Here is an 11,284-nt window from a genome sequence, read left to right on the forward strand (position 1 = left end):
AAGAAAATGGAAGAACGTTGATGTCAAACGTATATCCATCCTCATTCATCCTGATTTATTTGTAAAATCTACGTCTTTTATTCTCAAAACTACGTGTTGTGGCCTTTCTTTTATGTATTGCGTTATGACGTCTTGTGAAAAATCTGTACGTGATGGAGAAACATTAATGTAATTTTCGGATTCAGCGTACAGGAGTTACTGTAGGATATGTAAAAAATACCAAGACAATAAAATATCGCAGGCCCGTGTTATCTACAGGACGCAGACTCGTAACATATGCATTCCCTTCCCCGCAGTGGGTCATAAGTAAATTGATATACATCCAACTTAAATCAAAGAGCTTCCATATAAAATACTACAGCATTATACACCCTATTCGATTTTATTCTGTGTTTTTCTGGTACTATTTTGAGCCATTAATAAACTCACCGTTTGGTTAAGTTCTTGCTTGTGATTTATGAGCGCACAATGCGTGTGTTTGCATTTTTATACTTCTTTATACTCATCGAATTATGTATATCTTATGTACATACTATACCCTAACTTCATTAAAACTCGTTCAAATATTGTTCTAAAATCGTTTCCACACTGTGCTGCCCGGAGCTTTGTTTAATAGGAAGTACTTTAGATAATAATGCTTAGAGAATGAAGTTAGTTAGATCCAACGTTTCGGCATACCTTTTTTATTGCGAAAACAGTGAATTCGATCATTGTTCCAATCTGGAATTGCTGTAGTTGACACTGCAAGTTTTCAAAACAGGTTTAACAATATCACATCTGTACAAAGTGTTGACATCGCTCACAAAGTAACAGTTAATACACAGTGGAGCACGTGGCAGTTGAAATACAACAATGTAATAATAATAATACTATTCTCCAGAAACCAGTTACCATCTACAAGGAGGGAGGAAGAGGTCACTTGAACCTGACCCCCCCCCCCACGTCTTCAAGACTTAAACCCTGATAATATAGCGATACTACGACGGGCGAGCCCGAAGAGTTAATGTTTATAAACAATAATACATGCAAAATCTGAACATGAATAGTTGCGTCATCTTTGTCAATTAAAATGTTCAACTTATGCGCACGTGGGATAAACGTCTAATTAAAAATAGCCGCCCATAATTTCGAATCACTGAACGAACGAAGACAGCCAGCAACATAAGCCACCTTGTTAGGTTTGTACAGTTCGTTAGACCAAATAACATCATTTGAATGTCAGTTTTAAAAGCAATAGCAGATTTTGTTTTCAGCTTTGCAAATATTTTCAAATGAAGTTTCTTTAAAGAAAGTAAATAAATTCTACCCCACGATTTAAATGTACCGAACCACAGTGATTTCTGATTATAAGATATTATGAAATTTTATGAGCTTTTATTAATAGTCTGTTCTATATTTTAATGTACCAGATATTCCAAGGACAAGTTCTATCAAACTTGTGTGACGTTTCTACATAAAAAGCATCAAATAAATATTGTTTATCATTTCTTTTATTAAAAGTTGATACCGCCGGAAAAAGAATATTGAGTAAGACTTACTGCGGCAGCGCAGCCTATGCTGCTCCTGAAGTTCTCCAAGGCGTACCCTACAATCCCAAGATGTACGACGTATGGAGTCTAGGTTGTATACTCTTCATCATGCTTACTGGAACTATGCCATTTGATGACTCCAACATAAAGAAGATGGTTAAGACCCAACTACATAAACGTGTTAGATTACCTGCTGGTATAGCCTTCATACTCACAAAAGAATGTGAAGAACTGCTCCATCACATATTGCAGCCTGACGTTACGAAACGAGCGACTGTAGATCAGGTGTTACGCCATTCTTGGCTACAGGGTGCTATTTAACAAATTGTAATTTTGTTTCTAACCTACAGCCTCTTTGTCCAACTTATTGTTGCAACTCTTCGGATGTTTTAGCTGAGATTCGGGAAAGATTTATGTTCAAAATTAACAGAGTTGTCTTCCAGACATAATTTTGGGAGACAAATAATCTGAGAGTTCTGAAACTTAGCCTCTTTTAAGTGTTAACGTATTTCTCATAACATTAAATTCCACTAAACATAACTGTAATGTTAGATTAATACAAGTTTCTCATTTGAGGCGTCATTATGTATAAATAACATACAGTTGAAGATTATTTACATAAAAAAACAATCATTACTTAACACTTTACTTGCAGAGTAAGGTTTCTTCAACAGAATATCACCGATTGTCATTTTTTATCTTCAACTACCTATTCCTATATTTGAATAATTATTCAACGATAACTTAATCACTGGAAATTCTGTACGAGGGCGCTATGCAACTTTTATTCCACCCTTTAAATATAATTTACTCGTATATAAACATAAGAAAAAAAAAGCGAGAATATCACAAAACATGGTGTTTCGAGCAAGGCCGAATAAGTTGCTTTATTGTAAATGGTTTTAAATTCATAATAAGAAATATATATAGAACAAATAACATTCGTAATTACGAATTTGTTGGTCTTACAATAAAGATAACTACGGTGGTTAGTGAATTGTGTTAAAATAGATGAGATACGTGCAAAAACCGTTTCTTAAATAATAAAAGGAAAAAAGATCAATTACTCGGATATTAACAAAGTCAGATAATCTTTAACAACACTAACTGTTTCTGCACAGTTAGTTCAGTAAAAATTTACCAACTGAATAAAAAAATGTGTTGATTTTCAAATTAAATTTGGTTCAGGAAAATTAATCCGTATTATACTGGTCAGTTCGAAGAAATTCTGCTTATAAACCTCCACGAGGCCAGAAAATTAAAAATGTTAAAATATCACCAGATTTGTACGGCATGTTTTAAGTGTAAAACTCAGTGGGATGGTACACTTTACTAACATCAGATTTGTACGTTTTTAGTGTAAAACGCAGTGGTATGGTACACTTTACTAACATCAGATTTGTACGTTTTTAGTGTAAAACGTAGAGGGATGGTACACTTTACCAACATCAGCTTTGTACGTTTTTAGTGTAAAACGCAGTGGTATGGTACACTTTACTAACATCAGATTTGAACTTTTTTAGTGTAAAACGTAGAGGGATGGTACGCTTTACTAACATCAGATTTGTACGTTTTTAGTGTAAAACGCAGTGGGATGGTACACTTTACTAACATCAGATTTGTACGTTTTTAGTGTAAAACGTAGAGGGATGGTACACTTTACCAACATCAGCTTTGTACGTATTTAGTGTAAAACGTAGAGGGATGGTACACTTTACTAACACCAGATTTGTACGTTTTTAGTGTAAAACGCAGTGGGATGGTACACTTTACTAACATCAGATTTGTACGTTTTTAGTGTAAAACGTAGTGGGATGGTACACTTTCTTAAAAATCAAGTTTGGTTTATTCAGGAGGAGGGGGGGTATTGTTGGTCTGGGAATGACTGCATGTACCACATATATTGTGTAATGTCAAAAGTAATTCTCTTAAAACTTATTATGTCTTTAACGGATTTACATTATAACTACTCTCATGTAAGGGAGAAATATCCCACTAGAAAAAAGATTATACTGTTATCATTACCAAATGTGACAGAGCCTATTGTTAGAGGCTTATTTTAACATGATGTAAGAAAGATTTACCTAGAGAGATGATACTTCTCAATACTTGTTTATTGGATAAACAGAAAAAAACAACGTAAAGAGATCAAGAAGATTGAGTGCATCAAACTTTTATTGATACAATACCCAAATTTGGTTGGTCGGTATATGTGGAGAAAGAGTTGTGACTTTAGCTTTTCAGTTCAAGGCTTGCAAGTTAAAGAATATAAATGTATGCATTACTACATATCTTTGTAAAATTCAACAAGTAAGATTTATACATTTCAGTTTCTGAGTGAGCATGTTTATGCTTTGTAATTTAGAAAATGTAATGGCTGAAAATAGAAGATTATTACTGCTGAATTTGGATAAAATTTTCATAAAATGACTTTGAGAAAGGCCTGATTGCTTCCAGTCATAGAGAAAATGAGCCAATTTTTGGAGCCAGTTATCCTTTTTTGTACTCAAAGTTCAAATGCAATATACCTATCTCAGAGTAAAAGCATAAGAAACTAGAATATTAATAGTTCAAAGAATAAATTACACATTAAACACTAGTATATTGAGACCTACAACTGAAAATTATGCAAGTGATATTGAAGAAAAACATAATATTTCTCTACATGTTTGAAAAAATTCTTGGAACTGACATTTTATATTTTAATTGCTGGTAAGTAACAGTAAATGTTTATTAATAAATACCAGTATTCTTTTGTCAGTTTCAGAAGTACTGATGCCATGTAAATGTGGTAAAGCATTATCTAAAATTCTGACAGTACACAAACGTTGTAATAATCTGATCTTATTATACCACTAATTAAAATTAAATGTTAATCAATATGAATAGTATCTGATATAGATTACTACAGATTTGATTTTTACTTTTTGGCAAAAGATATCTTATGGAACTGTCAGTGTATATATGATATATCTTTGTCAAAATACCTACTGTAATCTTAGATGTTTTAACATTAAATATTCTTCACTTCATTCTTCCTGATCACAATCTTTTATTTCAACCTTTTTTTTTTTACCAAATAACTAAACCTAAGATATATATTTCATGCCAGTTTCTTTGGATTTGGTGAGCTGTTCATCTAAATCATATCTTATACCTCAGTCACAAGGAATATCTAAAAATCATGATTTTCATTCTTTATCCTTGTTCTGATTTTGGCTCTTTTCTAATTGACTGATCTCATCTTTAAACTTGGAGATGGTTTCTCGAGCAATTTTCAGTTTTTCCTTCATGTCATTAATTTCTACACGAATTTTGTTCTTGGCAGACAAGATGGCACTTAAACTTTTCTCTTTCTTCTCTTCAACTAAAATTAAACAAAAAATGGGCAAAGTTAAATTTGTTAACAACAGTTCAGTCACTAAAACTTTAATACTGGAAGGGAAAGCAAAACTTAAACTATCTGATTTTTTCAAAACTATTTGTAATGTATGATTTGTATTGAAAAAATAAATTTATTACTTTGAAAAAAGAAAAAAGAAGCCAACTACACAATTAACAAACAAACACAAAATGTACCTATTATAATTACATGTTTAGGCAAGGTAATGAACCAGAAACATAACAAAACTAGCATCATTACTAAACCATTTGTGACAATGTAATGACATTCAATACCAACTTCAAGTATTGTTTTAAAAGCTGAATTTTCTCCTCTCTCTGATAACTTGTTTCTTGTGTCCCTCTTTGTTGTAATTTCTCTGTTGAAGAAGTAAATGTTGCAGTAGTGGTGCACTTGTTTGTTGTCCAGCTGATAAAATGTTATACTTTTGCTACTTTTGTTTTCTTCAATACATTGATCTGAAATTTTATACAGATGGTCAGTAAGACAGTAATAAGAGTATATTTAAAATCTTGGTTAACAGCCCCTGTGGTGGCTCAGTTGTAAATCTGAGGGTTTATAATGCTAAAAATTGGGTTTTGATACTTATGATGGGCACGGCACAAATAGCACATTGTGTGGCCTTATGCTTAACAACAAGCAAAGCAATACTAAAAGTAAACTTAGAATCTTGGTTATTATATCTTCTTATATATTTTTCTATTCTTACTGAAAGTAAATTGAGAATCCCAGTTTATATGTTGTTTTTTTCTACTCATCTTACTGAAAGTAAATTGAGAATCCCAGTTTATATGTTGTTTTTTTCTACTAATCTTACTGAAAGTAAATTTAGAATCCTTGTTAATGTCTACTTTTTTTTTTCCACTCTTCTTACTAAAAGTAAATTTAAAATCTTTGTTAATATATCTTATGTTTTTCTTGGTAATTGTTGTCAAGTAATTTGGAGCAGCTCATTTTCTTTACAAATCAATCACCTGCATGTCTGATCACAAGCCTCTACTCACATCATAAGATAAAAATATTTTGTTTATTAGCTTAAACAGATAGGAACGTCTTATGAAGAATATTGAGAAACAGAATACAACACTTTGTTACTGCTATATGCTACACCTCTATTTCTTAAACAGACACAGCAGTTCACAAAGACATCTAAAACATCAACACTACTTGACTTAAATGACAAAAATTATACAAGTTGCTTACTCACAATCAGTTTCATGTTTATATGGTCCCAGTGTTAATTGTCTTGTACTGGTTAGTAACTGTTGCATCATGGCTGAAGGATCCTGAAATATCTTTTAAAAATAAAATACAATTTTAACACTACTTTGAATGTAAATTTTTAAAGATTAAAATCATGTATAACAGGATTACTTATCTAATGTGCTAGAACAGTAAGTGTATATCTTATTTATGAGCATTTTGCAAGATTTGATTTAAAATAACCTGGGAGAAAAAAAAATAACTGGTATGTTCATTACGTTTATACAGAAATAAACTTTACTGCTTAAATCGGCACAGCAATTCTTAAATCTTATTATAACTAATGGAACATTCACACAAATATCAAAGAGCTATGGTCAATCATGAAAAACAAGTGCACACTTAGACCAACAGCAAGGTATTAGCTTCTGAATTAGACATGTCTCTAAGCACTGAGTTTTCAATATAATCATTAATTCTTAAATTTACCAGAAACATGGCAATAAAAATTGTAGTAAAGATTATCACATTACTATTTTCATTTTAATACAGAAATTCTTACAAAGTTTGTTCGTACAACATTTAAATAATTATTTTACAGTTTTAGAGCTGTGTATCACTTGATCTGAAATTAATATTGAAAAGATTTCTCATGGCTTAAAATGCTTTTTCTTATTAGGTAATATGATGTTTCATATCTCAGTCTAAATATTTCTAATAGGAATGGTTAAATTATTTCTTAACCACAGATGCTATTAATATAAACTGCCTTAAGATTCGATGTAAATTATGTAGTAACTACTAAAAAAATCCTGTTACTTTATGTAACAGTAACAGAAATGTTCAGTTAATCTGTTAATAGTTTTAAAAGGAGTACTTACAAGTTCATCATAAAACTCAGACACCAAGTGTTTCTTTCCCAACATGATATTTGTTTCACTTTGAAAAAGTTTCAATATATGATACACTGTGACCTAAAAATAATACAAGTTTCAATATATGATACACTGTGACCTAAAAATAATACAAGTTTCAACTATATGATACCTATGACCTAAAAATAATACAAGTTTCAATATATGATACACCATGACCTAAAAATAATACAAGTTTCAATATATGATACACCGTGACCTAAAAATAATACAAGTTTCAACATATGATACATCGTGACCTAAAAATAATACAAGTTTCAATATATGATACACCATGACCTAAAAATAATACAAGTTTCAATATATGATACACCGTGACCTAAAAATAATACAAGTTTCAATATATGATACACCGTGACCTAAAAATAATACAAGTTTCAATATATGATACACCGTGACCTAAAAATAATAAAATTCAATTGAGTTGTGAAATATAATCTAAAAAAACAAAATCCATGTAAAAGTGTCTATTATCATTATTACTGGAAGATACCCTGATATACTGCAGGAACTTAGAGAGTTCAGACAGCTTTACTGTTACTATAACATAATAGCAACATTTTGACTACTTAGATAACTAAAATAATCAATAGTAATAATAATAATAAGAAGAAAACCCTGATTTTGATTTGATGATCATTTTCATAACAATTAATTTAATTGTAATTTTGATTAATCAATTACTTTACATGACACTAATCAATATAATTGCTGTTCATAGGTAATCGATTAAATCTCCTAGGTCTATTTATTACTACTAATTTTGATTGAACAACAACAAAACATTTTATAATACTTAAAATGAAATATACACATCATTAAATATATAATAAGTAACAGGCTATCAGTTTATTCATACAAGGCAAATCTAACTCTCAGTCTGTTATTTGATCACATTAAAGGTAACATGAATTTGAGATTTCATACCACTTTTTGTATAAAGAATAATGTTTTGAATGCGAAATTATTTTGCTATAAGAAGAAAACAATACTCACAGGTCTTTCATTTGGATCATGAAAATATATTTTGATGACAATTTCAAATTCTCCCCACCCAGTTTCAGTGACTTCATAAGGTGGTTTAGTTACCACTGTGGAGTGAAAAATGTTGGATTAGCATAAAAAAATATAACTTACCTAATACAGAAAATAAAAATTGTATTTTACTTTTCTCACCTATCATGTATACATCATATGTTTAAAAAACAGTCCTATTTTCATGACATTATATTCAAGATTTTGTTTACTCCTAAAAAAACTTGCTGGTTAGTCTTTTCAAGTTCCTTTTAAACTAAAACACTATGTTAATTATCTAAAACTGTCCAAGTTGGTCTGCCAGGACTTTACACTGTAATATCAGTAAAATAAGCTCAGGTGCACAATATATATTTTGTACATTTTTAGCCCTCGATGTACATTTCATTAATAAATTTTGTTTAGTACAAAAACAAAAGGAAATAGCTATGAATGTTCACAGGTTAACCTAAAATCAAAACACATTTCAATTGCAAAGTATATAAGATGTAAAACTACTTTTTATTTCTTTTGCCTGTCTTCTTAAAACTATTTAACTGGATGACATTTTTTTTATTTGTACAGTTTTCATTTGTTGATCCTTATTTTCCTTTAATATAAAGTTTAATTGTATATTTCTGCGATGCAAATTTATAATTTAATTTTGATTGATTGACAAAGCCATACTTTTTAATGCTTCATCTGACTCTGTGGCATATACTTATCTTTTTTTTACCCCCTATATTCCTACTCAAATGTATCTGCCTTGGCAATGGATATATTGCATCGTAGGGAAATCCCAAAATTTTCTAGTGAATATATTATATATATATATATATATATATACTGATTATCTCATATCTTCAGCAGGATAACATGCTTTCACAGGAGTTTTTGGATAAGTTCTGGAGATGCTCTGACATTCATCATTTCATTTCTGCAGTTAAGTATTGCTGTTTAGTCATGATAAACTTGGGAAAACAAAAAATAACAGGATCAACTATGCTTTCACTTATATAAGAGGTTTCCCTCTCTCAAATATCAAAGTACTGAATGTTTGAGAAGCCTCCATATTTATCCCAAACAAGTTTAATACTGATTGACTGTAAAATGTGCATTAGATGGATGTATGTCAAGATGAATAATTCATATAACTGTGTGCAACAGGCATAAAAAAATGCCTTGCAAGCGATTTCCGAATTCTACTCAAAGAAGAATAAATATGACATCACAAAAAAAAGGATTATACCATGAAATCATAAACAAGTTCTTTTTGTGGCTTTGAAATTATGTTGTGAAAATCAAAACACTATAGCAAAATTACAAAGAAAAATCCACACAGAGAATACACTTCTTCTGCAGTGAGGAGGTTAAAAATACATGTCTTAGCAACAAAAAATAACATAATAGCATTAAAAGGTTTTACTAATGCTATTTCTTACAGTATACTTATCTTTTTGAGTCTTCAGTAAAAAAATTCATATAATTTATACAAACTAAAACTGCTTATTTTGGAAATTTCTAGAAACACTTTTACACTTTGCAATTATACAGTATTGTTTACTTCAGTACTAACTTTATATGCTTACACTGTCTTTGTTTCGTGGTTTAATATTTTATCCAACACAGCCTTTACCACAGATATCCTGAATAACATAAATGCTTGAGCTCAGACCAGATCTTGAGAACATGCTAAAAAATTACAGCAGTATGTATTGATTTTCTATACTTCTACTATTATTTCTGTATTACTTTTATGAATCCTGGATTGGATATTGTATACAAGCTTTTTTTTTTCTTCACAGAATTTTATTTTTTTTCTGATATTCAGAGTTAGACAGACATGCCTCTAAGCGAATTAAAAAATACCTTAGTTCAACTACAAAATTTCATAAGCCTATACCTGTGACCTGTATCTCTCTTTTTGTACACAAAGCAGACCCCTTTTAAATGACTTTAAAATAAACTATATGATCTAATATGCAGCATCTATGGAAAATATGTTCTGCCTACCTCTGTTTTGGTTTGCATAACTTTCATGAAGCTTAAAGTGGACTTTCTTCACATATATAGACATGTCCTAAAAATAGAATAATAAGTAGGTGAATCCTTCAATAAAGATAAAATGGTAAAATGAGAGGTTATTTTAAAATCATAAATAAAGCCTAGAGTTAATCTTTACACCATTATAATGGAACATAACAAAATTAAAAAAACCAATGGATGTTAAAATAAATTATTTACTGTAAACATTTTATTATCTGTTCTCTGTATAGCCTTATTACAAAACATAACAAAATGAATAAACTAGAACCCAATTATGCTAAAAATAAAGCAAAGTAAAAAAAAACAAATATTAACTGTATAAACTTGGTTATTTGTTCTCTACAGAAAAATCATTATCTGGAATTTTGTTTTGTTTTATAGAGTTGGGAGATAAGTTTTTCCATAAATTGAAACTTCTTATAGTTATTATGGTAGTCTGTAGGAATATTCCAAATTAAGTTTTTACAAACTATATTACTAATAACTTTGAAAACAAACAGACAATTAAGACGTTACCTTAGACTTTTTTGCTATAATAGTAAGTTAAAATTTTTGTTTTCGTCGTTACTTAACTGCATAAAAACATTTATTAATGTGACATTTTGTATTGATAATAATACAAAGACAAGACAAACATCATTCTAATTGGATAACAAAACACAAAAATATATCTTTAAAGGTACACGTACATAAAAGAGTCAGCTACATCTACCTATGAAGAATCTTTTAATGCATTCTTATGTACCCAAATTCACACTTATGTATTAAGCGAATAAGAGTTTTAAAAAATGAACAAACTCACACTGTAACCAAAATTATGTGATAGGTTAAAACTGATTATTATTATTTAAATTGTTCATTTAAAATCATCACCAACAGTAGTAAAACTGGATCTATTAAGATAGAAGTAAATCTTTAAGAATAATGATACTAAGTTATTTTAAAGAGATACATTTCTTCAAAGTAGGTAGCTACAGTTCAAACCATAAAGTGGGTTCATTACTTATGATGAAAATAAACAAGTAGGTTTTTTCACTAGTTTGCTATGTGCTAAAGGTTTGTTTTTTGTTTGCTTGTTTTGAATTTCGTGCAAAGCTATACGAGGGCTATCTGCACTAGCCGTCCCTAATTTAGCAGTGTAAGACTAGAGGGAA

At 30.0% G+C, this 11,284-nt stretch overlaps 2 protein-coding genes across 5 annotated transcripts in view; one reads left to right on the forward strand and one right to left on the reverse strand.

Annotated features, from left to right (window-relative positions):
* LOC106463480 (testis-specific serine/threonine-protein kinase 1-like) overlaps nucleotides 1-1,850 on the forward strand; it is a gene marked incomplete at its 5' end in the record, with an annotated part of 2,740 nt that extends 890 nt beyond the window's left edge. The window contains one exon of the mRNA XM_013923519.1: nucleotides 1,501-1,850. Within this exon, the coding sequence (XP_013778973.1) occupies nucleotides 1,501-1,850 (350 nt within the window). The remainder of the gene's footprint in view (nucleotides 1-1,500) is intronic.
* A 1,836-nt stretch (nucleotides 1,851-3,686) lies between these two features.
* The window catches only part of LOC106463486 (YEATS domain-containing protein 4-like), a 12,155-nt gene continuing 4,557 nt past the window's right edge, over nucleotides 3,687-11,284 (reverse strand). For 3 of the 4 annotated variants that reach the window (XM_013923523.2, XM_013923525.2, XM_013923524.2), the window contains exons 4-8: nucleotides 10,098-10,164; nucleotides 8,067-8,161; nucleotides 7,017-7,109; nucleotides 6,140-6,227; nucleotides 3,687-4,896 (exon numbers count right to left, since the gene is read on the reverse strand). In XM_013923523.2, coding sequence (XP_013778977.1) covers nucleotides 4,721-4,896; nucleotides 6,140-6,227; nucleotides 7,017-7,109; nucleotides 8,067-8,161; nucleotides 10,098-10,164 — 519 coding nt within the window. In that variant the 3' untranslated portion in view covers nucleotides 3,687-4,720. The remainder of the gene's footprint in view (nucleotides 4,897-6,139; nucleotides 6,228-7,016; nucleotides 7,110-8,066; nucleotides 8,162-10,097; nucleotides 10,165-11,284) is intronic. The other variant, XM_022390987.1, reaches the window with a different exon arrangement.

Source organism: Limulus polyphemus, unplaced genomic scaffold (genome assembly GCF_000517525.1).
Source record: "Limulus polyphemus unplaced genomic scaffold, Limulus_polyphemus-2.1.2 Scaffold1421, whole genome shotgun sequence".
Lineage (NCBI taxonomy): Eukaryota > Metazoa > Arthropoda > Merostomata > Xiphosura > Limulidae > Limulus > Limulus polyphemus.